The sequence below is a fragment of a genome, unplaced genomic scaffold, assembly GCF_019419815.1.
Source record: "Pyrus x bretschneideri cultivar Hongxiangsu unplaced genomic scaffold, Pyrus_bretschneideri_v1 Contig7, whole genome shotgun sequence".
Classification (NCBI taxonomy): Eukaryota; Viridiplantae; Streptophyta; class Magnoliopsida; order Rosales; family Rosaceae; genus Pyrus; species Pyrus x bretschneideri.
This window is the reverse complement of record NW_025999809.1, coordinates 619,183-646,228: the sequence shown is the minus strand read 5'-3', so window position 1 is coordinate 646,228 and position 27,046 is coordinate 619,183. Positions and strand designations below refer to the sequence as shown.

General features: G+C 38.3%; 4 protein-coding genes across 4 annotated transcripts; all 4 read right to left on the bottom strand.

Annotated features, from left to right (window-relative positions):
* Positions 1–13,080: 13,080 nt before the first annotated feature.
* On the bottom strand, positions 13,081–15,999 carry LOC103966235 (probable amidase At4g34880). Its single transcript, XM_048573805.1, has 5 exons — positions 15,262–15,999; positions 14,636–14,850; positions 14,199–14,438; positions 13,921–14,119; positions 13,081–13,767 (listed from the first exon to the last, which is right to left on the bottom strand). The coding sequence occupies exons 1-5, from the start codon at positions 15,814–15,816 to the stop codon at positions 13,255–13,257; spliced, it is 1,722 nt and encodes a 573-aa protein (XP_048429762.1). The 5' UTR covers positions 15,817–15,999; the 3' UTR covers positions 13,081–13,254.
* Positions 16,000–16,141: 142 nt separating this feature from the next.
* LOC103966236 (probable amidase At4g34880) lies at positions 16,142–19,396 on the bottom strand. Its single transcript, XM_048573806.1, has 6 exons — positions 19,239–19,396; positions 18,068–18,552; positions 17,575–17,789; positions 17,223–17,456; positions 16,952–17,138; positions 16,142–16,788 (listed from the first exon to the last, which is right to left on the bottom strand). The coding sequence occupies exons 1-6, from the start codon at positions 19,273–19,275 to the stop codon at positions 16,288–16,290; spliced, it is 1,659 nt and encodes a 552-aa protein (XP_048429763.1). The 5' UTR covers positions 19,276–19,396; the 3' UTR covers positions 16,142–16,287.
* A 1,632-nt stretch (positions 19,397–21,028) lies between these two features.
* LOC103966255 (probable amidase At4g34880) lies at positions 21,029–23,676 on the bottom strand. Its single transcript, XM_018652144.2, has 5 exons — positions 22,753–23,676; positions 22,303–22,517; positions 21,929–22,165; positions 21,643–21,838; positions 21,029–21,542 (listed from the first exon to the last, which is right to left on the bottom strand). Exons 1-5 carry the CDS (start codon positions 23,293–23,295, stop codon positions 21,180–21,182), a joined length of 1,554 nt encoding a protein of 517 aa, XP_018507660.2. The 5' UTR covers positions 23,296–23,676; the 3' UTR covers positions 21,029–21,179.
* A 1,134-nt stretch (positions 23,677–24,810) lies between these two features.
* LOC103966234 lies at positions 24,811–26,631 on the bottom strand. The gene is made up of 3 exons (XM_009379393.3): positions 26,449–26,631; positions 25,784–26,246; positions 24,811–25,352 (listed from the first exon to the last, which is right to left on the bottom strand). The coding sequence occupies exons 1-3, from the start codon at positions 26,597–26,599 to the stop codon at positions 25,001–25,003; spliced, it is 966 nt and encodes a 321-aa protein (XP_009377668.2). The 5' UTR covers positions 26,600–26,631; the 3' UTR covers positions 24,811–25,000.
* Positions 26,632–27,046: the final 415 nt, after the last annotated feature.

The following is a 27,046-nucleotide window of genomic DNA, read 5'->3' as shown; positions in this document are numbered from 1 at the left end:
GATGTAATGACCGAAGAGCCCAAGATAAAAGATTGGAGATCACTCATTATTCAATACCTGGAAGATCATTCTTTTCCCACAAGTAAGAAGAATAGGCAATAGGTAACTAAATATGTGTGGTGGGAAAATAATCTGCTAAGAAAGACCCCAGATGGATTGTTGCTAAAATGCTTAGGCCAAGAAGAATCTATGAGAGTCATGGCTGAAGTATATGAGGGAATCTATGACACTTATCAAGCTAGAACCAAAATGAGGTGGCTGCTTAGGAGATACGGTTATTTCTGTCTCGAGATAGAGAAAGATTGCAAAGTTTATGCTTGAGGGTGTGAAGAATGCCAAAGGCACGAACCCTTCCAACATGTGCCCTCTATGCCCTTAAACCCCGTGGTCAAGCCTTGGCCTTTCAGAGGGTGAGCAATGGCCTTCATCGGGCAAATTCACCCAGCTTCTAGCAAAGGACACACATTCATAATTATGGCAATAAATTACTTCACCAAATGGGTAGAAGCTTCAGCAGTAAAAACCATAACTTCAGCTACTGTTAAAAAATTCATCGAAACTAAGATCTTACACAGATTTGGTGTGCCCGAGACAATTGTCACAGACCGTGGACCATCTTTCATTTCAAAGAAAGTAAAAGAATTTGCTGGTAGGTTCAAGATAAAGATGATTCTATCCAGTCCTTACTACCCCCAGTCAAATGGTCAAGCAGAAGCCAACAATAAGATCTTGGTTAACATTATCAAAAGAATGGTGGTATATAGTCTAAAGAAGTGGCATGAGAAGTTGGGAGATACTTTGTGGGCTTATAGAACTTCCATGAGGGCAGGAACTAGGACTACAACTTATGCTATAACCTTTGGGCAAGATGCCGTGATTCCTATGGAAATTAACTTGAGTTCGGTCAGGATTTAGAACCAGTTTGGGCTACACAGTGAAGAATACATTGAGGATATGTGTCAAGGAATTGAAGATTTAGATGCAGCCTGAATTGAAGCCTTAGACAAGAGTCAAGAAGGAAAGAAAATTGTTGCCCAAACTTACAACAAAAGGGTAAAATTGAAAACTTTCGAGGATAGATGCTTAGTATAGAAGGCAATCTTGCCCTTAGGAGCCCAAGTGAGGGGCTTTGGGAAATAGAGTCTGACTTGGGAAGGTCCTTTCATTAGTCATCAAGCATTAGATAAGGGAGGATATTACTTGGCCAATTTAGAGGGACATTCACATAAACATCCAATTAATGTTAAATTTCTGAAGAAATATCGTCCGACTTTATGGGATATTAGGGATTGTTACGTCGAAGAGGGTTAATTGGTTTGAAAGATCTAAAGACAATTAGCATCTTCATCACAGTTGAGTTGAAAAATGAAAGAGCAAGCTAAGGTAAAGCAAAGAGAACATTTTCATTTCATTAAATGATGAAGTTACATGAAGATTCTACTCAACTCCTCTGAAGCAACTATCTTAGGATGATATGACAGCATAATAACAAAGATTCTACTTAACTCATCTGAAGCAATAAAATCTCTCTGCATCCATGCTTGGAGGACCCATGGAGTTATTTGGGTACACTAAAGTCTCTTTGTGGAATGGAAAAATTGGGGGCAGAAACTGAGGCTAAGACTCATTACTAATCTCATGGTTGAACCCATCATTCGAATCAATGAGATGCTGATAGATACTTTGATGCTTGAGGAGAAGAAGGCTTGGGCTGATGATAGTCCTCCCAAAGCATACACCTATGATGATGAAGTGACCAAGAATACAGAGGCTATGATTTGCCCTAAGCATATTGCTTTTTGTGGTTATTGAAACCTGAGATATCCATGTAGGTTCCAAGGAAAACACTCCGTCCTCATCGAAGAAAAGCTCAGTATGCAGGCCAACCCAAAGGTGATGAGGGCTATATATCAAGCGGCGCACAGTGGAAATCTCCTCACTAATCTCACAAGAGGGCTGAGTTCAAATTTTAGGTGATATCAAGAACTGAGAAAGCCAGTGAAGATTTTCTAGAAATTATGAAGGTTCTAAGAATTCTGAGAAGTTCAGAATATATTGAAAGCTCAAAGGGTGCTTAACTAAGTAGTCAAGGAGGGAATTTATAGTGAACAGACAACTTAGAGATTGAATTCGTGGGTTAGCGCAAGGGTTTAAAGTACAACGACTGTTTTAATACAAGTCCTGAGAGAAGGTGTGCGCTTATAACTACTGTTCAATCATTATTAACGACTCGAGTTGCAAGCTTAACAACGATTGAAGGGGTTGGGTTAATATTTAAACTTTGGGCTTCAAGGGAAAGAAGCCCAAATGAGCTCAATAAAGAAGGTTTGCCTGAAGCCTAGAGTCAAGCCCAGGACATCCATCTCAAGATGAAATGACGGCCCCCCATTAATGCAAAGGCTAGGTGCTTACAAGAGAAGTGAAAACCGATGGAAATCCACCTACTCCTGGCCCAAAAGTACTTTTGGATGGCAGTACAAGTAAAAATGTTGATGATTCACTACCCCTCAGTTACTTCCGAGCAAGAATAGAAATAGCACATTTGGGTTAATTCGTCTATACAAGGAGGAAGAAGGCTCAGAGACAAGGACACTCAACCAATCAAACAAACAAACATACAACTTTTCTCTCAGTGAAGCAAATACTCAGAAAGCCGTGCTTTGTCCAAATTCTACACCCTTTTAGCCTTAGATTTCCCGTAGAAATTTGTCCATGTAAAAGCTTTGTTACTGTCCCCAAATTCTGTAGTATCGATTCTCTTATGTAAACTCGTTTACCCCTCATCCCTCTTTATTACTCAACCCTTTGTAACTGGAAAAATGAGAGATTGCAAGCCGTTTTAACCTTGCATGACAAGGTGAAATCTTGCTCGACTTTCTTTGTTTTTGCCTTTCCATTAATAGATCTGGTGTTATAATGTATCCCTCAGTATATATATGCAAGTCATTTTCAGTCTCTTAATGATCCAAAGTTCTATTAACTCTCAGACCTGGTTCACTTAGTACTTTTACTATCGTAAAAATAAATGAAATTGATGCCTTGATCAGATCTGAACCCCTACCCTTTAAAGCATACAAGATAAACAAAAGTCCTTGATCTCAAGGCATAGAAAAGAACTTAATGTGGACTTAATGTTGGAAATGTGCCCTAAAACCAATCATATGATGATACTTTACGGACATTTCAAACTAATGTAGTTTAAAGGGCAAAGATTATTGTTTGAGCCGTCTAATATAAATGTTATATGCTTAAACGATAAGTCCAAGGAATATGTGATTGGAAGAATGCGATCTAAAGAAGTTAGATTCATGAGACCATTCTTTCGTTGACACATCCTAAACGTTCCTGATCATAGGATTGTCAATTGGGCATTAACAGTCCGTTAAGATCAGTACGTGCTATGTCTTCTCTCAGGGAGAGTGACTAGTCTCGAGTCATTGGTGTGTGTGACATCAAGACAAGTACGTAGGTGCTCAATAGAGAATGAGTTCACTGAACACGATCAACGAAGAGTTCTCATATTCATGTCACATGAGAACTCATGGTTGGGATAATGCAAATTAGTCTTTTGACCTGAGGCATCACAGTTGTCTTGTGGTTAGGTCCTTAATCTTTGATTATGTCAAAGTCACTCTATCAGGGTGTCCACGGCATCGTCGGGGTTAAGCCACTTAGCCATGGAGGCAAGTGAATGCGCAACAAGGGATCTCTAACCTTCAAACTGTTTGAGGGAGAATACTCTATGATATGATTTGGAATCTCTGGCCAGAGTATGAATGAGATGTTGGAATGCGTTCCAGATCACATTCAAGGTAATCATATAAGTACAAAGATTCACATTGGATAGTAGACATGAATAAACTATCAAACCAAACAATGTGGTCAAGAGTATTGTATTAGAGAAAGACCGTATTGCATTTGTAATCCTAAACTGAATAGGTTCTCCACCTCTTCTGATTAGCTTGGGTAACCATGATATGCTGCTAGGTGTCACTCATGGTTTGTGGAAGCCCTAAAAGTGTATTATCACTAACGGGAGAATTGAAAGTAAGTTTCAATTCACAATCGATTTGAAAGAGTTTGAATCGCCCACTGCCTCGCTAAAAGGAACCTAATGGATCGTACACCGTGTAAGGTAGAGTTTGAAGATTCAACGGAGATGAGTAAGAATAATTAAATGGTTTAATTATTTATGGCAAGGATTAATTAATATGTTAATTAATCAAACGAATAAGTTCGTTAAAGACCTCGGGTTAGTTTTGGGCCGCAAGGCCCAATGGGATTTGAATGTCAAAGCCCATTAACTCAAGTTGTATGACAACTTGAATAAAACAAAGGGCTTGAAAGCCCAATAAACCTATAGGCTAGCCATGTGTAAAAGAATAGGGCTTTTGGTCCATTAGGTCACTTATTTGAAGGGACTATATAAAGGACTTTATAGCCTAAAATTTACTAAGGGTTATTTTTGGGGAAAAGGATGAGAACACAAGCTCTCCTTTCTCTCTAAAATTTTGGCCAATCTAGAGGGGAAAATCTAGCAATCTTACTTCCTCTAGGTCACTCATTTCTTCTTCAATATACCTTGGTGTGGAGACTTAGAGGTTCTCAATTTTGGGAACTTGGAGAAACCTTTTCATCCATCCAAATCCATGGATCCAAGATGCAAGGAATGAAGGCCCTCTCTTTGGGTGATTAGCCTTTGCTTATGCAAAGAGGAATCTACAAAGGTATTGATTTCTCAACTCACTTTGTTTTGAGTTGAGTCTTGATTCACCTATCTACTAGGCTTTGAATTTCATGGGTAAATGTTTTGTTTTAAGTGCATACAAGCATGATTCCGCCTTTAATTGTTAATTGCATGCTATTGATGTTGCTTAAATGAACATGTTTTTCACAAATTTTCCTTCAAGTGGTATCAAGAGCCTAAGTCTAGTAGTTGGTGAATCCTTTTGGGTTTTGTAGTTCATAGTTTATGATTTGAATGTTGTAATTGTTACAAGCTTTATTCTTGCTTCTTTGAATGTAAATTTTGTTAGAAAATTTACCATCTCAAATGTTGTAGATGTAGTTCATATGAGCATGAATTTTGGAGCTAAAATTTGGTGCCATGTTTTTTGGGAAATTCGGCCAAATCCAAAGGGTGGAATTTTGGGTTCTTGTTTGACTTGTTAAAATTGTTTTAAAGTGACTTTTGGAACCCCTATGTACCATAGTATGGTTGTATGTTATTTCCCTTAAGTTTGAGTGGTTTTGGGATGTTTTTGGATGAAGAATGTTCATGGAGCTCTTATGGGTTTTCATGAATGTTCTTCATTGTTCTTGATATGTTCTTGCCAAGAACAAAAGGTTTGGTGTTTTGATTCAAAGTTTTGATTTATTTCATAAAGTTTTTGTTTTGAAATATTTCTTATGTTTAAATATATTAGATATTTATTTTGAAAAATTAAAGAAATTATAGTGGGTTTGGTGTGTAATGATTTATTCCATTACACACACCCCACTTACAAAAACTTTGAAATTTTTTTTATTACTTTGCTTCAAAATCAGCCACCCTACTCAATTAGGGTCCTTGTGGGGCTTTTGTGCAATTATATAAAGTTTTGATACTTTTGTGTATTTGCATTTTGACCCAAAAGTTTACGTTTTTACGTAAAGGTCCAAAATCACTAAAAGGACAAATTGTTTTGCTCCTTTAATGAAGTTTTATTTTTTGTGGAAATTTTTGGGTTCTAGTTGTAATTACATGAAGTAGTGGACTTTTGTGTTTTTACAAAGTGACCCCAAAAGTTTAAGTTTTTGCAAAATAGCCCAAAAGTTGAGGTTAATTGCACTATGGCCCAAACAAGTTGAGGTCATAGCATTTTGGCCCAAATTAGGTAGAGAACAAAAATTGTTTTGTCTCTTTAAATGAGAATTGGATTTTCATTTCATTTAGCTCCATTTAAATCAATTCTATGGATACAAAAACCAAATGAAAATGTTGCATTCAAGTTTAATTAGTTAAAGCGTTAATTAATTAAAGAAAGGGTGATTATGAACCTTAGCCTACGATAATTGAGCTATGTGAAAGGCCGTTTCAAATTTGTTTGAACCATGGGAATGTGTAGATTAAATTTTGGTTGTAATTTGATATGATCAATTGTTGTAAAAGAGCATAAGCTCTTCTTTACTTTAAAGTAATTTGATTTGATCAATTGTTGTAAAAGAGCATAAGCTCTTATTTACTTTGAAGTACTCCTTTCTTGTTTTATTCGATATGCATGAAATTGGAGTAGTTGGGTCCAACGCCCAATAAGACAACACGCCTTAATGTGATTAAACGCGTAACTAAAATCAATCACCATCCCTAGACCGAGATTCAACAACTAGGCTCGTGTTGAATCGAATCAAAGGTTCATAGTCATCCTAAGGCCCTAAGGCAACTATATAGTCCATCAATGAATGCAAACCTTATGTTAGTAGTATCATATACTCTTGCTTTAAAAACCGTTTTAAAAGCTTAGTGGGAGTATTATATACAACTAAATCAATCAAATGGACCAATAGTTGTAATAGGACCAAAATGTTTTAATTGGATTAAAATGTATGTTTATATGTGATGAGACCTAAAACCCTCAACAAACCAATATTAAGTTGATAAGCGAGAGATGCTTTGAATATCTCTTCGTGGCCTTCCACCGTGGTAGGCTCCAATCGTTTGTGACTTGTACACCGGCTTCACCCTATCATGGGGGAGTACAAAGTGCATGCTTACACTCAGGAGGAGTCTATACGCATATGATGAGGTGAGTGTAGGCAACGAGGATGGCCAATATCATATCATTGTGAGGCTATTCTTGAACCCCTTCATGAACTAAGCATGGTGGGAATAACTTAACTAAGTGCAATGGCGCCGATATCATATCATTGTGAGGCAACATTCTCTAGAGGCCAAATAAGATGGGTACTTGCATGAGATGCAAATGAGTAAGCGTACTCTCTCATTATTATTAATGCTAGCCGATATCGTATCATCGTGAGGTGGGCTTGGTAATAGTGAGCCTCCCATACCCTACTAAGAGTTTCCTCCAAAACTCTCGAATTCCGATGAGGGATATGGAATTTGCCAAAAATAGTGGGTGGTGCTATTTGATTTAAAGACCCGAATCAAATGGCTTAAAATCAATCAATTTATATTCGTTATGTATTTGTTTACCAATATATTTGCAAACGCTATCCAAAACTTGACAAAGAAAAACCGAACGCTTTGATTTCCGGACTTAGTTCTACAATCCCATAGATTGTCTTTAATGGCTTGTAGATGTAACTAAGTAGTCTCATCCTCACAATCTTCCAATTGATAATGTATCATTGGAAGAATATGTTAGATAAGTCTAACATGAGAAGGACAACACTTTTAATGTCATAATTCTTCAAATACAAATTGTTGTATGAAGAAATAAGAGTTGCTTTGAACAACCCTTAATCAACACAAACTTTAGTGCTTGTCTCTTTGTTACATAAACAAGGAACTTGAGAAGTAAGCACAAGGGCATGAACACTTTATGTGCCATGATTCTTCACTTACAAATTGTTGTATGAAGAAATGAGAGTTGCCTTGAACAACTCTTGAAAGTTTGTTATTATGTTTAGAACATAATGGTTGGTTGACAAAAATAGTCCATTTATATGGACTTATGATGATTTTGAATCATTGAGTGTTGAAGTGTTAAACCACTTAACGAGACGGAAACTAGGCAAGGACTTCACCTTTGTGTCCCTATCCTAATGGTTCACTAAGTTTATTGTAAACTATATAGTGAACAATAACCGCACGCTCTCCAAATCGTTTGATGTGTATAACACATTTAAAATAAGTTTCAAGAGAGATAGTGGGAGTTTAGGGACCATGACTATTGTAATCAAAAGGGAAGTCAAATAAAGAAGGCAAAATAACTCCAAGGGAACAAACTTTCTTTATGAAAGGATGGACATTGGAAGGGGTATTTGCAAGAAATGTCTTGCAAGTGTCAAGAACACACCTTTCGAAGGTGTTGTAATATGTTCTTGAAATAGTTCAAAACAGTTGGTTCTTCTACTTGAATGCTTGATTCCGTATTAGTAACTATGTTTTACAATTGTTGTAAAAGTGTGCTAATAAGAAGTAGAAGATTAAATGAGAGAAGAGAAAGTACTTCACATTCGGAAAGTGAATAAAATATAGATCTCTGCGAAAGCGGATTGTACTTACTTCCTCATATGAACTACCAAAGAAATTGGAAAATACTAAAGATTGTCTTTACATTCCAATTTTAAGGAACTTAAATCCGTCACTATAGTAGAGATGGATAAATGTTTTGTTTGACAAAAACATTGTTCTTTATTAATCAATAAATTAGATTATTGTAATTTAATTGGTTGTCTCTATAGTAGAGATGATGTGGTAGTTTAACTGTTTAGAATACGATGATGCTTAAAACCCAAAAGGTTACAAGGTAGTGACTAATCCCAACTGAGTTGTGATACCTCTAAAACATAAGTTACGAGTTGGTCATAGATGGATGCTTTGGAGCGTTAGATCCGGATCCAATACCTTCTTGTTAAAATTGTATAGAGGCGAAATGTTCGAATCTTTATTCTTTTGGAAAGAAGAAAGAATCACAAAGTTGTTGAGGTTTATTCACTTAGATGTTAGTGGCACTTGTCCACAACATAATACTACTCATGTTGTATGACATTCACCGAAGATCACTCTCGGTTGGACTATAGTTTATTTTGAATAAACACAAGTCCGAATACTTTGCAAAAGGTTTCAAAGAATTCAAGAAATGTAAGTAGATGAGTAAGACGTCTAAAGTATTTACCTCCTTAGATTTGATCCAAGGAAAAAGTAACACTTTAGATTAATTTCCTTGAAAAACATCAAGGAAAGTAGCATCATAAGATAATGAATTTCTCCATTAGGAGAAGAATGAACATAAATAAGATTTAGTTCGTTGGACATTATCAATTACCCATATATATATGATATATACTTCTAAGACATGTTAGTTGTAAGAAGATCCATCCATCATGGATCTTAGCAAGCTAGTGGGAGCTATAAGCGTCTTATGAGAAAAGATCAATTGTTTGATTTCTCATAAAGATGTAAATGAATCTTTTGTTTACTAGGTTTACAAAAGATTAGTGGGAGTTGATCATATTCCTAAATTAGAATATATATATATACATGATATATATTAATTTTGAAAATGAAAGGAATTCTTCATCGTTAAAGTTATGACTTTAAACATTCTATAATGATAGAATGTATATGGGAGACATAGTCTATATACATGGGATGGAAATCTATAATGATAGATTTCAAGATATAATTGGATTATATCAATCCCTAAAATAGACAATGAGATGCTAGGAAGTTTCTCATATGATGATAAACTTCAATTAGAATGACAATTCTAGTGAGACTAGGAAGTTGTTCTTCTCAAAGGGAATGTACCCTTTGACTCCCAAAGAAATAATGCGTAAATAGAATCCTTTATGCATACGCAGAAAGGTGATTTATGTATTTCATATTGTATGAAAACATTGATATAAGTCGTACCTAGAACGGTACAAGATGATATCAGTGCAAGCCCAGGATCAGAACCATGGCAACTGTCAAGTGAATCCTTTGGTATTTAAGAAATACTAAGGATGGATTCCTCAAGAATGAGGAAGAATTAGAGTAACGTAATGGAAGCGTAAATGTATTAGATTATGAATCTAATCCATCATAGAATATCTCTTCATTATGAATGAAGTGATAATGAGATATCTCTTTATTATGACTAAAGAGATTTTTGGGTGGAAACGTTAAAAGTAAATGACTTTAATGTGTTCCATCATGTATGCAAAATATATTGCCATATAGAAGCTTACAACATTGTTGTTTGGATGGGAAAGTTCATTCATGAACTCTCCATTCGGTTCCAACCAGAAAGTGTATGACACTAATGGGGCGATAGCTCAAGCCAGGGAATCAAGGTCTCATCAAGGTCCGAACTCAAATGAGAGACTGAACCACATGATTGAGAATCATGTATAATGGTGACGTCGTTATTCTCAAGGTTGCTTCTATGGATAACATATAGATATCCATTGTTTAGGCCTACTACTCAGCCATTTATGAAATGAATTACAGAAGAGGTATCATCAATGATGACTAAGCTGATTGGCTCTAGTGCAAGTGGGAGATTGTTGGAAATGTGCCCTAAAACCAATCATATGATGATACTTTACGGACATTTCAAACTAATGTAGTTTAAAGGGCAAAGATTATTGTTTGAGCCGTCTAATATAAATGTTATATGCTTAAACGATAAGTCCAAGGAATATGTGATTGGAAGAATGCGATCTAAAGAAGTTAGATTCATGAGACCATTCTTTCGTTGACACATCCTAAACGTTCCTGATCATAGGATTGTCAATTGGGCATTAACAGTCCGTTAAGATCAGTACGTGCTATGTCTTCTCTCAGGGAGAGTGACTAGTCTCGAGTCATTGGTGTGTGTGACATCAAGACAAGTACGTAGGTGCTCAATAGAGAATGAGTTCACTGAACACGATCAACGAAGAGTTCTCATATTCATGTCACATGAGAACTCATGGTTGGGATAATGCAAATTAGTCTTTTGACCTGAGGCATCACAGTTGTCTTGTGGTTAGGTCCTTAATCTTTGATTATGTCAAAGTCACTCTATCAGGGTGTCCACGGCATCGTCGGGGTTAAGCCACTTAGCCATGGAGGCAAGTGAATGCGCAACAAGGGATCTCTAACCTTCAAACTGTTTGAGGGAGAATACTCTATGATATGATTTGGAATCTCTGGCCAGAGTATGAATGAGATGTTGGAATGCGTTCCAGATCACATTCAAGGTAATCATATAAGTACAAAGATTCACATTGGATAGTAGACATGAATAAACTATCAAACCAAACAATGTGGTCAAGAGTATTGTATTAGAGAAAGACCGTATTGCATTTGTAATCCTAAACTGAATAGGTTCTCCACCTCTTCTGATTAGCTTGGGTAACCATGATATGCTGCTAGGTGTCACTCATGGTTTGTGGAAGCCCTAAAAGTGTATTATCACTAACGGGAGAATTGAAAGTAAGTTTCAATTCACAATCGATTTGAAAGAGTTTGAATCGCCCACTGCCTCGCTAAAAGGAACCTAATGGATCGTACACCGTGTAAGGTAGAGTTTGAAGATTCAACGGAGATGAGTAAGAATAATTAAATGGTTTAATTATTTATGGCAAGGATTAATTAATATGTTAATTAATCAAACGAATAAGTTCGTTAAAGACCTCGGGTTAGTTTTGGGCCGCAAGGCCCAATGGGATTTGAATGTCAAAGCCCATTAACTCAAGTTGTATGACAACTTGAATAAAACAAAGGGCTTGAAAGCCCAATAAACCTATAGGCTAGCCATGTGTAAAAGAATAGGGCTTTTGGTCCATTAGGTCACTTATTTGAAGGGACTATATAAAGGACTTTATAGCCTAAAATTTACTAAGGGTTATTTTTGGGGAAAAGGATGAGAACACAAGCTCTCCTTTCTCTCTAAAATTTTGGCCAATCTAGAGGGGAAAATCTAGCAATCTTACTTCCTCTAGGTCACTCATTTCTTCTTCAATATACCTTGGTGTGGAGACTTAGAGGTTCTCAATTTTGGGAACTTGGAGAAACCTTTTCATCCATCCAAATCCATGGATCCAAGATGCAAGGAATGAAGGCCCTCTCTTTGGGTGATTAGCCTTTGCTTATGCAAAGAGGAATCTACAAAGGTATTGATTTCTCAACTCACTTTGTTTTGAGTTGAGTCTTGATTCACCTATCTACTAGGCTTTGAATTTCATGGGTAAATGTTTTGTTTTAAGTGCATACAAGCATGATTCCGCCTTTAATTGTTAATTGCATGCTATTGATGTTGCTTAAATGAACATGTTTTTCACAAATTTTCCTTCACTTAACCCATCCACGACAATCCTTTGATGATAAGAAGTCAGAATAACTTGGGGTGCAAGTAATCGACTTAAATACACTCATTCTACATTTGCCATACAAAGATGGCAGTGGCACGCCTCAGCACTTAGTTGGTTTTGATTACGAGCCTCAAGACCTACACCTAAGGCTTGACAAAGGCACCTTTCAAAACTAACTTTGTCCTCTTCTTGCAGCCCGACAGGCAACCAAAGTGCCAACTCCTCGGGGAGCTGTGCGCTCGAGCCAAGGACTCTTCCCAACGAAATTCCTGCCCGAACAAGAATGTCATGTAATCCAGAGTAATAATCGGGGCCCTTACTCTTTCACTGATAGTCGGCCTATTAGCTTGGTAAAGTGCGCCCAGGTTCACTTATATGACAGCATTGAGGAGAGGATTTAGCCGGCAGATTTCTTGAAAGTAGAACTCAACAAGTTTGCTTGAAGTGAGTTGGTTGTTTTTGAAAGCTTGTTGGAGGTCAAATATTGTAGCTTCTTTGATATAGAATCCATGGACTTTGAAAGTTAGGGAACCAAATGAAGTTATAGCCAGAAGAATCAAAAGAAACAATGGAAAGAGAGAAAGTTTTGAGGCCATGGAAAAACAATGTAGTAGCTGATTTGATGAAACAATTGTACTTGCCTAATTTTTTGGTCTAGAAGTTAAATAAACAAAAACTCTGGACCAACTGGCAATTCATAATCTCAACCAGGCATGGTCTATTTGCTTAGTTCAAATAAGAGTATGATCCACGGAGGATGCTGCTTGGCTGCTTATGTGCAAATCAGTCCGACGCGTGTACATGTAACTCACTTGAAGCAAAAAAAATTATTTGAGCATATCAAACTGTAATTTATCTGCAAGAAGAAAAGGCTCCCGAGTATTTTCCCACTTGGGATTAAATTTTAGCATTTTTCTTTGATGTAGAAACTTGTGTGTGACCATTTCGTACCCCGGCAGTCCCAGACCGAGTAAATATAACTTCTACTGCATAATTGCTTGTATTTGGGATAATCGGGGTTTTAATGATACAACCATATCAATACAACCTGCAAAACCATACACTCACAGGTGCTAATGACACATTATTTATTCACCAGAAGCATAATTGTTTTTCCGTTCGATATACAGGATTTGAACCTACAATCTACAACCTTTCCACACAACAACAATCACAGTAGACTTGACTTCTTAGATTAGCGGCATAATTAAACTGCTTCTTCTTAAAACTGCCCCAAGTATCCTTCTAGAGAACTTCATGTCGACTGCTGTCATGCAAGCGCTTTCCTTGGAGGTTCTCTTGAGTGACTAGGATGGGTCTTCTTTTGGCTGCAGCAATGGTGGGTATTGATGACTCAACTTCAGGCGTGGGAGTAGCGGTGGTAGAGAGGAGTTGGCCTTGAGAACCAACGGGCGGAGGCTTTCTGATCTTAGTTGCTTGCTCAAATGCATACGCAACCTCAATCAGCTTTGGCTCCGAACCCTTTAGTCCCCCAAAGCAAATGCCGAAAGGGTACTTGTCATCGTTATGATATCCTGCCGGCACAACAATGCCTGGAAAACTACCAATTCCAAGGATTGAATGAGCAGAGTTGGAATAAGTCACCAGCGCGTCTAGGTTCTCATCTTTCATCAACTTCTCGAATCCATCTCTGGACAGTCTTGCTAAATTTGACAATATTTCTTGCTCTTTTGCTCCTATACCGTTAGTCTTCTCAGCAGCTTCTAAGAGATCTTGTCCATATTCATTCATCTTTTCCTGTAGGTGACCATTAAGTTTTGTTCACCGTTCGTTTGTGGTTATTGAATGCATCTAATTTAAACTTGTATGCCACACAATATTTTGGAATAACAAAATGACAAAGACATGAATACATAAACAGAGTCTTGTACTCACTACTCAGACACTCACCAAAACTGAGTTGTTCTTGTTGAATGCTATCACATCTCTCAAGGTTCTCACCGGAGATTCAACTAGTTCACTTAGGTATGGGTTCAAGGCCATTTTGAATTCCGCTAACATTGCTACAAATTCACCACTCAAAGAATAATCGAGAATATCTTCAATGTTGGCTATCTCAAGATTTCCAACCAAAACTGCACCTTGTTTCCTACGTTGCAGCAAGGAATAGTATGTCATAATTATAGACTAGAAAGTGCACCGAAAAATGCATTCTGTTTATCTGTTACCTCAGTGTGGTAAAGTGCTGCTCAAAAGTTTGATTCAAGAAACAATCATCCTTGACTTCACGAAACAAGCGACTTACTATCCCCAATCTCTTTCCTTTGAGACCATTAGCCTTGAGAAACTGTCCATAGCCACCCACTGGGATGTACTGTGATGCTTCATGCGTTGCGATATCGTTGCTATCAATACCGACAATGGCATCCAGGACATGAACAGCATCAGCCACTGTTCTACAAATTGGCCTGTTCCAAGTTCCAAATGATCACTTTGTTACTCACACTTTTGAGCTAATCAGACAAACAGATGTTACAATTGATCAATTAATCCAAATTACCAAAACTTTCAGCAACGGAAAGTGTCAATGCATGATCACATAAAGAAACAGAAAAACTTCAGGCACAAAGTAAATTTGTTCGATAACAATAAGCACATCACGTACCCAACTGTGTCCTGTCTCGGACTCACTGGGATGACTCCAGCTCGACTAGTGAGACCAACGGTTGGCTTGAAGCCTACTACCGAGTTATAACTGGACGGACATAAGATGGAGCTGTCAGTCTCTGTCCCTAAAGCCACAGCTACCATATTTGCAGATACAGATATTGCTGGTCCACTACTTGATCCACAAACTTCCAGCGATGAATTATAAGGATTCTGCATATAGCAACAAAACCACACGTCTTTGATTCTGGTTCATGCCAAATTCATATACGAAATCCACAGACGAAGTAGAATTTAGTGAATGATTCATGCATACCACAACCAAATTTTGCAGTGCTTAAATGGCAATCACATTTACTGATCACAACACTTAAATGAAACACAGAAACGTTCTAAAGGTGATCACAACTCGGTGCAAACGCTAATTTAGCAAAACATCTCACCAGTTTTCGGGATCGTGAACAACTAACTATCAACTTGACAATGATCAAAACTCAAAACTTTATAATGCTACTGCATAGATATATCATATGTTAAAGTTTCAAAGACGGTTCAGTGGCCCCTACTAATCACACCGATACATAAAATTTAAGCAGCTGATAATCAAGTCTAAGTCGAACTCACCACACCCTGGCCGCCTCTGGCACTCCATCCGTACGGCGCGGAAAACGACCGGATATACGACCACTCGCTCAAGCTACCCTTCCCCAGAATCACAGCCCCAGAGCTCCTCAGCTTCGCCACAACCCCGGCATCCCTCGGAACTTTGGAACCCAACAGCGCAAAGGAGCCGACGGTGGTATTAAGTTTGTCCTTGGTGCCAATGTTGTCCTTGAGCAAAATGGGAATCCCGTGCAGCTTCGGCAGTGCTCTGGTTCTGGCTGATGGGTTTGATTCCCATTTCCGGCGTTGTTCGTCGGCGGAATCGGCTTGGGAAAGCGCATCTGGGTTCACCTCCAGGACCCCTCTAAGGTGGCTGTTGAGGGTTTGGATTCTGTCCAGGTAGAACTGAACCAGTTGCCGTGAAGTCAGAGTCTTGAGCTTGAAAGCGATCTGGAGGTCGTCAATGGTGGATTCTTCAATTGGGGTTTCGGACCCAGATGAGATTTTGGATTGAAGAATTAGAATAAGAAACGAGAGGAGAGAGAAAAGTCTCTGCCTTGAATTGGTGGTAGCCATGGAATTGATGAAAGCTAGAAATTGATGGGTTTTTTTGCCATTTAAACAAAGGTTGTTTGAAAGTCAATATTTTTGCGATTTCATTTGTTTATTGTTCCGCAGCAGGTTAAGTAATTTGCTGATGTCCCCAATTGCAAGCAATCTAATTGTCAGGAACAAAACTTTACGAACGTTATCAATTCATTGTCGACAATATTTTGACACCAAATTTGTTGTTTAACAAATGACCAACATCTTAGTAAGAGAGTTTCCGATGATCACAAAACTCCAGTTTATAATTATTTGGAAACCCGAAACCTGTGCTGAGATGTTGAACAGTTTGGAGTCGAGAAACTGTCATTGCGCATACTCAATAAGATTTGATGTCATATGATTTTCTAAGACAGAAATATTTACTAGCATATGAATTTTATCATTTCATTTTAATAGACGTCCCCCCCCAAGCAGGGAGCCTTCTTGTTTTGGGGTCGATTATATTTGACCAGTTTCTTGCAAGAGACTTCCTTGGGGGTGCTCTTGAGCGGCTAGGCCGAGTCTTTCTGTGGCTGCAGCGATGGTGGATGTCGCAGACTCAACTTGATCGGGAGCAGTAGGAGTGGTGGTACTTGAGATAAGTTGGTCTAGAAGCGGAGGCTTCCTGATCTTAGTTGCTTTCTCAAATGCATACGCGACCTCAATCAACGTTGGCTCCGAACCCTTTAGTCCCCCAAAGCAAATGCCAAAAGGGTAGTTTTCAGTGTCATGATATCCCGCTGGCACAACAATGCCCGGGAAACCACCAATTGCAAGGATAGAAGACGCACTGCTAGAATAGGTCACCAAGGCATCTAGTCTGTTATCTGTCATGAACTTCTCAAATCCATCTCTCGACAGTGTCGCTAACTTTGACAACAGTTTCTGCTCTTTTTCCCCTATTCCATTAGTCTTCTCGGATGCTTCGAAGAGCTCTTGTCCGTATTCATCGATTTTTTCCTGCGAATGACCATTCTTCCTTGTAAAACTTAAATGAGCCGTATATGTATGTATTAGCCCAAAAATTATCCACTAGACTGCCATATTTAGTTATCAACTGAACATGTAAAGCAAAGTCTACGACGAGAAATTGAAAGGAATAAACTGAGTCCTATTTGCTTACCAGTTTCAAGTTCTTCTTGTTGAAGGCAATCACGTCTGCCAAGGATCGCACCGGGGAATCCACCAAGTCATTAAGGTATCTGTTTAAGGATACTTTGAACTCAAATGACAACGCATGTTTGCCACTTGCACGGCAATTGACCTCATGAGCCATTTTCAAATTGTCTACCACAACAGCACCTGCTTTCCTAAATTGAATATATATAGTGTTATGTCATCAGATAGACCGATGTCTCGAGTTGAGATTAATACAAGAGTGGAAAGCTACTTACCTCAATGTGTTGACATGTTGTTCAAAAGTTTGGGTCAAGAAAGTATCATTTAAGTCATAGAATTTTTTCAATATCCCTAATCTCTTTCCTTTAAGTCCATCAAGTTTGAGAAACTGTGCGTAGCCACCGTCAGGGATGTACCGCAATGCCTCAGTTGTTGCAATATCGTTGATGTCAATGCCTGCGATTACATCAAGAACATAAGCAGCATCTGATACTGTCCTGCAAATAGGCCTGTTTAATCCAATACCAAGAAACAATGAGAAGAAAAGTAGTCATCCGACAATAAAAGGTATCCATTAATTTTACATAGGAGCATAGTGAAAAAGAATTGCCATTGATCACCACCTACCCAACTGAGTCCTGTCTTGAGGAGATTGGGACAACCCCTGCTCGACTAGTAAGACCGACTGTTGGTTTCATGCCAACTACTGAGTTAAAACTGGACGGACTTAAAATTGACCCATCTGTCTCAGTCCCCAGTGCCACCGATGCCAGATTTGCTGCCACCGATATTGCTGACCCACTGCTTGAGCCGCTAGGCGTCACCTCAATATTGTAAGGATTCTACACTCCACGTAAATGGTTTAGTCTGTTGATTTTATTCTTGTCTGGTCTAAATTATAGAAATGCTTTCACACCACATTACTATGTTATATTATCAAACCGTCAATCTCGACCATTAACCAAGCGGACTCTTGTTTGAATTTGAATGTACTTTTCATATTGAAAGGTGTAACATAACATAGCGGGCATCTAGCAAGAGAACTTAACAGTAAAATTTAAGCAAACAAATTAAAGTGAAGGTATTCTATATAAGAGGGAATTAAGGATCCTCAACTCACCCGCCCTAGGCCGCCTCTGGCACTCCAACCGCTAGGAGCACAATTGGACCTCCAATTCGACCACTCACTCAAGCTGGCCTTTCCCAGTATGATAGCTCCGGCATTCCTCAGCTTGGTGACAACGCCTGCATCACGCGGCACAACTGAGCCAACCAAAGCATAAGAGCCAGATGTGGTGTTCAACTTGTCCTTGGTTGCAATGTTGTCCTTGACAAGAATGGGAATGCCATGTAACTTGGAGAGTGTTGCGGACGGCGCCTTAGTCTTGCGCTCATAGTCAGCCTTATCAGCAAGGTCAAGCGCATCCGGGTTCACTTCTATGACCGCCTTAAGGAAAGGGTTGAGTCTACTGATTTCAGAAAGGTAAAATTGGACAAGTTGCCTTGAGGTGAGTTGGTTGTGCTCAAAAGCGAGTTGGAGATCGTCTATGGTGGCTTCCTTGATTGAGAATCCATGGACTGTAGTTGCTTGTGTCCCGAGCGACACTATAAAGAGAAGAACCAGAAATAAGGATGAAGTGTGGGGGAGGTTTTGTACATGATGCTACTAGTTTACATGTCTTGAATAATATAGGTTGAAGACAGATGATGTTCATGAACCTAGAACACATAAATAGAATGTCACGTGATGATCTAACAGTCACACTAAAGAATTCTTCCAAACTAGATAAGATTTTACCTGACATTGTTGAGAGGGTAATGCTAGAAAGACCAAAATTTTAAACGAAATAATATGTCACCAATAGAAAATAAACACGTTAAGTAATAATCTATCATCAACAACCACATAATTTTGTTAAAAAAATGTAGTCTCCCTAGTGAGATATGGACGACGTTACACGATATTTTTGAAATTTCCTGATATCAGCAAACACACCCAGAAGAAAGACAGAAGAATGCTTAAAATCTAAAATAATTTATAGTTTTTAAAAAGAACGAATATAACTACATTACTTAATACTCATTAGTTTCAAAAACAGAAAAAATTGGATAAGAAGAATACCAAGCAGGCTAATTTGTGAAGGTATTCATCCAAAAGCCAGGAAAAAGATGCAAATTGAAACCAAACAATCTGTAATTTAAGTCTAATGCAAACCAAATTAAGACAAAAGTAATCAAACTAAAAACCCAGTTAAATCTAAATTGAATCGAACAAACAAAATCGAACTCACCTCCACCCGTCAAGGGAAAGTCATCCCCAGCTGCCATTGACACACTACCTCACCTTCTCTCCTCTGTCTGGTGCTATATGCTTTCGAGGCTTATGGGAATGGAGTCGTATAATTCATTATATTTTCAACTTTATTTTTGTACTGCTGCATTTTTTCGGTCAAAATTTTTTATATTAATTTTGACATGGTTAAGTTATGGTAGTGTTTTATATTAATTTTTATATAAAGATAATAAGACGAAAAATAATGGGTAAGAAAAGAGAATTGAAAGGAATAAGAATTAGAGGGTAAAGAATCTTTCTCCAAATTTACATGCTGCTTGGTGTTACATTTTATGGTCTGCCTGCCTTCTTTAATCTTTTGCTTTTGTTGCTAACATAAATTAAGATATCATATATTTGTTGTGTGGTTATGACAGGCAGCGGTCTGAGTTTATTTACCCCTAACCATTTAAATTTTTACCTGTACAAGCTTTATTCATTGGATAATTAAATAAACAAATATATCTATAACTATTTATAAACGGTTGTTCATAATCGTGTATGCATTTAGCCGTAACCGCATACCTATTTATTTTTTTTAACAAGTTAAAAAATAAAAAAGAAATTTGTTATAATTTTCTTTTCTTGACAATTAAAAGTCGTTATTTGTACATTTAACATGCATTTTTCTATTTCAATCTTTTAAGTCCTTATACCATTTCGGGAATTGAAATAATAATTTATTGACGATATTTTTTGCTATTATCAATGAAGGTAAAAGAATATATTTGTCAAGAATTGATCGGGGTACTAACAAAAGGCCACTCATTACTTGACCAAGTAAATTCAAATTTCATAATAGTATTTCCTTTTACAAACTCATGTATATTGGAAAGAAAATTTATGCATTTTCAACATACTTTTCCTCCATACACAAGCAAGTCTTCAATTATAACATCTAGACCAATAGTAAAATAAAACAAATTGAATTTGTTGGTTGGTTCTACTTAGGTTTTTTTACCCTGCATAAGATGATTGTACTGAATTTGTCGCAGTGGCTTGAATTTAGTTTAAAAGGATCAGTTTGCATTATTTTAAATTTGAAAGTCATTGGTCTATCATTCATCAAGATCTTCTACAACGAATGACTTCTGTATCAGACGCTATTAACAATGGAATCACATAAAACTCAACATGAGCTATTACTTGCTGCTGCAACCCTAGCCGCCACTTCATGCTGAAAGAACGAGCATGATAGGATCAGACATGGTAACAAGGAAATTGCAAGAAAGTAAATGCAGAAAATGGAAAAGAAATCAAAGTAAATTCATATTTTCATTCATAGTACTCTTTACATCAGAAAAAGTGTTTAAATACACCCAAGAATAGTAGAGTTTGAGTTGTAAATGAGCCTAATGTTATCACCTATATAATGGGTCAAATGGACAGTAATAACAATAGGTGGTCCAACTAGTAATAACAGAAGCCCAAGTGCGAAAAGTCGCATCAAGCAAGCCACTTTCTTGGAGGATTTGAAGAATCACATTGATGATTTTGTCAATGCATCTACGGTTCAACATAAAACATGCTTCAAGAAGACCATGCAGAAGATTTGTTCCCCCTTCACATTTAATGCTTATACAGCCTGTGTGCAAATGTTTTCATTGTTGAATCGGCTTGCTTCTAATTTTGATTGAGAAATTTTGCATTCGTTTTTAGTTGTTCGGAATGTCAAAGATTGTCGCTGAGATGAGCAATGACACCAAGGAAGTTGAAGCGAATTGCCTTGGTAAAGTAACAAAACAAGAATTTTTCTGCAGCAAATAAAATTATTCCTCTCTTGAGATATTTTTATTTATATTAATCAATGTTATACCAACGTACATTTATTAGCTCAAATTCATATACTACTGGAAAGTTGATTTCTAATCCTACAACAACGCACGGGCATTACTAAGCTCTAAAACTTCAACTTTTTAAGTGAAGGAGGCTTCCTAATCTTAGTTGCTTGCTCAAAGCCATATGCCATCTCAATTAGCTTCGGCTCCCAACCCCTCAGCCCTCCAAAGGAAAGGCCAACTGGTACCCCATCATCATATCCTGCTGGGACAATCACACCCGGGGAGCCGCTAATCGCAAGCAACGGCGACACGTTTTGAAGAGGAGCCACCACGGCATCTAGCTTGTTCTTTGTCACTAAATTCACGTAGTCATCCTTCGCGAATCTTGCCAAATTTAACAATGCTGCCTTCTCTGCCTTTCCTATACCATTTGTTGCTTCAGCTTCTAAAAATAGGCCTTGGCCATACTCCTTCACCTTCTCCTGCATTCCAAGTAATCAAAATCGGTTTTAGTTTCCGCAGCTACTTATTCAGAACGAAACATAGTTTGAGAAGAACAACGGCTTGCTCCTATTTACTCACCAGTTTTGCGTTTTTATTGTTAAAGGCTATCAAATCCGCCAAGGATCGGACTGGCGAAGCCACCAACTCCTTAAGGTATGTGTTTATATATATTTTGAACTCAGCTGACAGTGCAGTATTCTCACTGCTTCCATCGGAATAGATTTCATCAAAATGTGGTATTTCCAAATTGTCTACCAAAACAGCACCACCTTTCCTAAATTTAATTTTCCAACAACTTAATTAGTATTTCATCAGAATGGATACATGTCTCCGATTGAGACTAATATATGACTTTTTTTGTTACCTCAGCGTGTTGAAGTGTTTTTCATAAATTGGAGTCAACGAAGTTTGACCGGAGATGTTAAATAAGGCTCTCACTATCCCTATTCGCTTTCCTCGAAGCCCATCACGCCTGAGGAACCGTGCGTAGCCACCCTTGGGAATGTACCTCGATGCCTCAGTTGTTGCAACATCGTTCTGGTCGATGCCTGCAATGACATCAAGAACATGAGCAGCATCTGATACTGTCCGACAAATTGGCCTGTTCAATCCAAGACCAACAAACGACAGAGAAACAAAATAGTAAATATGACTAAAATTTATCCAAAATTAATTTTACACGAGCCTACTCTATATTGTGTGGAAAACTGAAAATTACGTAAATTGATCACCACTCACCCAACTGTGTCCTGTCTTAGAGAGATCGGGACAACCCCTGCTCGACTAGTAAGACCGTTTGTTGGTTTGATGCCCACGACTGAGTTAAAACTGGATGGACATAAAATTGATCCATCTGTTTCAGTGCCGAGTGTCACTGTTGCCAAATTTGCTGCCGCTGATATTGCTGAACCGCTACTTGAGCCGCAAGGTGTTGCAAGAGAATTGTAAGGGTTCTGCATTCCACCTAACAAGCTTAGTCTGTTGATTTTTTTTTTCTGCCTTGTTCAGTCTAAAACTATAGAAATGTTATCTTAGGAGACAGTCTGTCAAGTTATATTGTCAATCTGAAATACTAATCAGTTGGACTCTTATTTAAATGTAAGTTTTAGCTCGACAGTTTCACAACATAACATACTAGTTATTCAGCGATTAAACATAAATTAAGCCAACAAGTGATCCTCAACTCACCACCCCTTGGCCGCCTCTGGCACTCCAACCGGAGGGTGCATCGTTGGACCTCCAAAAGGACCACTCACTCAGGCTGGCCTTTCCCAGTATAATAGCCCCGGCATTCCTCAGCTTGGTGACAACACCTGCATCACGAGGAACAACTGAGCCAAGCAGAGCATACGAGCCAGCTGTGGTGTTCAACTTGTCCTTGGTAGCAATGTTGTCCTTGACCAGAATGGGAATCCCATGTAACTTAGAGAGTGACGCGGGCGGCGCCTTAGTCTTGCGTTCGTAATCCGCCTTGTCAGCCAAGTAAAGCGCGTCCGGGTTCACTTCTATGACCGCCTTAAGGAAAGGGTTGAGTCTTTTGATTTCTCCAAGGTAGAACTGGACAAGTTGCCTTGAGGTGAGTTGGTTGTGCTTGAAAGCGAGTTGGAGATCGTCAATGGTGGCTTCCCTGATCGAGAATTTCCGGCCCGTCGTTGTCCGAGTCCCAAGCGACAATGTAAACAGAAAAACCAGAAGTAAGGATGAGAAGTGATGGAGGTTTGGTTTCTCCATGGAAGCAGTATTAGTGGAGCCTCTGCAACTCCAAGCTTGGTGTAAACAAATTTATAGGATCCGAAAGGAGAAAAGTATCACAAACAGCTATGAAATAGTGTAAACGGAGAAAAATCTGCCCACTGCTTCCACCAATTCCAGCACCATTATCGGTGTTGGTACTGTGACCACAAGGACCACCATCACTACAATTTGCCGGGCACGTTTAAAAAGATGCTTTGAGACCCCGTTTGGTGGACAGAATGGAATAAGTTATATCTAATTAAATTGGATAAATAGTCCAATCAATGTTTGGTGAGAAAAATTGTAACACGGATTAGATTGACTATGAATTCGAAAAAAAAGAGAAATATGATGGGTTATGTGACCCAACCATACACATGAGTTATGTAATTCATCTCTGCCACTCCAAGCTTATCTCTATAATTCAATCTCATCCAGTTCACTAAACGAGCCCTAATTATCTTATCTCTTTGATGGTCGCCTTAGAAAATATGTCGAAGCAACATAATATCATGAGATATATGGATAAGGTTGCAAAGTGTGAAACCAGGTTGAAGCATAGTGGGTCGAAATAATTGTTCCTTTGTTTCGTACATGTTGGAAGAAATCGCATCAATATTTCTCACTTCTTTTCACGATGATTATGCAGAATATGGTTAGTGGTGGTGATATTTTTTTATTTTTTGTCTTTTGCTTGTGCATTGTATCAGTCATGTGTATCACATTGTTAGTGTTGATGTGGAGATAATTACATTTTATTGTTAAATAATTTTGAGTTTGATGTTCTAATTCTAAATAAGGCCACAAGCGGACAAATTGATAATCTCGAGACATCGTGTCACCGATTAGTGGCTGGGGCCGCTTCATTTGATTGATACCCAAGTGTGATGTCTTACTATTACTCTCAACTTGTCAATAATGCCTCACAAACTACACTGTAGAGTCATCCTTTGTTTCATTGATGATAATGCATGTGAACTTGCAAAACTCACTAGCCATCCTAAACTTCCCCGCCCACCAACCACCGCGAACTCCCACCCAACCTCCGTCATGAGGTTCCATGAAAGTACACTAATGGAGCTGCCATGGATCACCACTAGAAAACCCAAAGTTAATGTGGGGCTTTCTACAGTGCACATAAAAAATGCACATTTAAGTTGCATATTTGAACAAGTCGTTAGATAAAAATTAAGCCACGAGCATTAGTTTGCCTATTACCCGTTGATACATATGTAACTCAAGAGTTATGAATCACCCATGAGTTTAGGTCAAGGAATGGATTATCCATGATCCATCGGACCTAGCCCAATTCAAAAATGTGGAAAGGTTGTTGGGCCCTGCTCGAGCCTAGTTGAGCTCAATGATGAATCCTACTTGGTACGTAGTAATGTGTTCTGCTTTACCTTCTGCATTCAAGTACTGGCTCATTCTTATAAGCTTGAATATAATCTTCAAATTGGTAAGATATGGATGAAATACAACCCAACACAAAAAATATAGACGAAGATGAACTACTGTTAAAATACAATACATAAAAATGTATTGTACATATTATATTACGCAAGAGCTTATAGCTTCAATGGCAGAGCACTTTAACTGTATACTCATAATAAGCAGAGTTCAACTCTCGGCCTCCCTCTCTCTAAAATGAAAATACATAATTGTAGCCTAAGATAAACATAGAAGCAAGCTTAAACACAAATCACTTGCAAGCAGTAAATTTGCAAGGGACTTTCCCATAACCTGAATTAGCCCTAATGAACCTCAATCCTGTAAGGAGGACATTTCTGTTGGAGCCCATCAAGCCCCAATTCAAATGCTGAACCACAACAATCGAATTGTAAGGAAATTGAAGGCTGTTGTAGGAGTTGAGAAATGCAGTGATCCCTTCCCTTAGGAGTGTCCTATAAGGGTCTCCTCTTCCTTGTAGGCCTTGCCACAATGTGAGGTCAGTCCCATATCTCCCAGCCGCCACCGGTCCAAAAATAACGGCTACCTTTGTGTTCGGGTTCACTGCCCTCCAGTAGCATTTGTGCTCTGGTAGTGTCCACTGTCTGAGAATCACAATCCGATCACACAATCAGCAAAAGAGTCTTGCCAACTAGGAACACATTTCTTCTTGCTAATAGAAAGGGAAGGCATGTTTGAACATGGAATTCGTTTGAAAATAGAAATATCACTATACCATAGTAAATTAACCCATTTTGCACTTTTACGGAGAAACAAATCTTAATTTTGTTGCAGTGAATTAGCTGTGCTAAACAGCCTTAAACCCTAATGCATTTTAGTCTAGTACAACTTGGTAAAGTCATATTTGGCTCATCCCTATGGTGAAAGTCATTCTTACTTGATTGCCAATCACAGTTTACACTTGAGTGTAAACTTTTTTTTTTTATAAATATTCTACAATGTGTCAAATCGTGATTTGCGAAATAATGAATGACACAATCCAACAAGAACGCGATTTGCTTAATGAATAACTTACTGATGTGGGCATGCTGTAGCTTCTAAGAAGGGCATCGGCGGCATTGGAGGCAACGAGGGCAGTGGTGGCAGTGGAGGCAATCGAGGCATTGGGGGGAGCCTAAAAGGCGGAGGGCTTGCCGGCGTCACTGGTTTAGGTAGAGGGTTAACCGGTGTTACCGGTGCAGGCACAGGATTAGATGACTTGGGGCAAAATGACATGGGTTGAGCAGGCTGAGTGAGCAAAGAGTCCACAACATACATCCCCACGTCAAACATTCTAAACACAAGTCTAAGACTTTGAGCAGGACCAGCACTAACCACACAGCCACTCCCTGTGCTTGAAGAAATCTGAGCATAACAGCCGCTCAAATCTGGTGTCCCATCAAACCCGATGGCATAGTTTCCAAACCAATTTGTAGTCTCTTCCCTTGACATTGTGATTTGCCCATTACTGTCACTACATGCCACTTGTACTTTTACTCCTACAAAAATCAAAGCATATAAGTTTAGCACTAAGAGTCTAAGTAGAGAATGTGATTGAAAAATTCTACTATGCTACAGTGTATAGCGGATCATACTAAAAAATCTACAGCTGCGGATGTCTAACTTTCTTTCGGCTTCAATCGCCGAAAATAAATTAAAAAGGAGAATGTAGTATTAGGAATTAAGGAGTAGGGAACTCACCATAGATGGGGTAATCAAAGAGGGATCTTTCACCATCTTTGCATTGGTCACAGAAGACGGTGCCACTCACCATTGTATTTGCCTGAGCTGCATCAATGGCTACAAACAAAACCAGAATTGCTACAAAAAAGAATTTCTCCGGCCAATCCATGAGAGAGAGAGAGAGAGAGAGAGAGAGTGAAGAACTAGGAGTGAAAGCAATTCTTATATGCCAACTCTCAACTGCCAATATTTATGGTGAGTGGAAAGGGAACACTATTTTTCAAACTAGGAGGGACAATTGATAGTACAGACTTGCAGAGGTACATTTAAGGCTTGGTTCTAATAGCCCCATTATTCTTGGTTTCATTACGACTAATGTTTGAATCACAAGTGTCATGGACCAACAGTTAATGGCCTAAACCATCTAGATCTAGAAATTAACTTAATGTGCATGAGTTGGAGATTTAATTGCACTATTCCATGCATGAGTTTTGTCAAATAAGATAGCTGATTCGAACTTGAAACCTCTTTGAATTTTGATTGAAAGTCACAAGTAATAGTCGTTGTTCATGATAATTGATAAATTTAAGTATTGATTTTAAATTTACCAAATTTA

Bases quoted from the DNA above. Each gene is read 5' to 3' on its own strand.
- LOC103966234 (XM_009379393.3), bottom strand. From the start codon at position 26,599: ATGGATTGGCCGGAGAAATTCTTTTTTGTAGCAATTCTGGTTTTGTTT. The intron at 26,247-26,448 runs GTGAGTTCCCTA...TGATTTTTGTAG, and splicing joins CTTTGATTACCCCATCTATG to GAGTAAAAGTACAAGTGGCA. The intron at 25,353-25,783 runs GTAAGTTATTCA...TGTGATTCTCAG, and splicing joins GCTACAGCATGCCCACATCA to ACAGTGGACACTACCAGAGC.
- LOC103966236 (XM_048573806.1), bottom strand. From the start codon at position 19,275: ATGGCAGCTGGGGATGACTTTCCCTTGACGGGTGGAG. The intron at 17,790-18,067 runs GTGAGTTGAGGA...CGTGGAGTGTAG, and splicing joins CCAGAGGCGGCCTAGGGCGG to AATCCTTACAATATTGAGGT. The intron at 16,789-16,951 runs GTAAGCAAATAG...GGTCATTCGCAG, and splicing joins ACAAGAAGAACTTGAAACTG to GAAAAAATCGATGAATACGG.
- LOC103966235 (XM_048573805.1), bottom strand. From the start codon at position 15,816: ATGGCTACCACCAATTCAAGGCAGAGACTTTTCTCTCTCCTCTCGTTT. The intron at 14,439-14,635 runs GTACGTGATGTG...AACTTGGAACAG, and splicing joins CCGAGACAGGACACAGTTGG to GCCAATTTGTAGAACAGTGG. The intron at 13,768-13,920 runs GTGAGTGTCTGA...GGTCACCTACAG, and splicing joins ACAAGAACAACTCAGTTTTG to GAAAAGATGAATGAATATGG.
- LOC103966255 (XM_018652144.2), bottom strand. From the start codon at position 23,295: ATGGAGAAACCAAACCTCCATCACTTCTCATCCTTACTTCTGGTTTTT. The intron at 22,166-22,302 runs GTGAGTGGTGAT...TGGATTGAACAG, and splicing joins CTAAGACAGGACACAGTTGG to GCCAATTTGTCGGACAGTAT. The intron at 21,839-21,928 runs GTAACAAAAAAA...AATTAAATTTAG, and splicing joins AAACACTTCAACACGCTGAG to GAAAGGTGGTGCTGTTTTGG.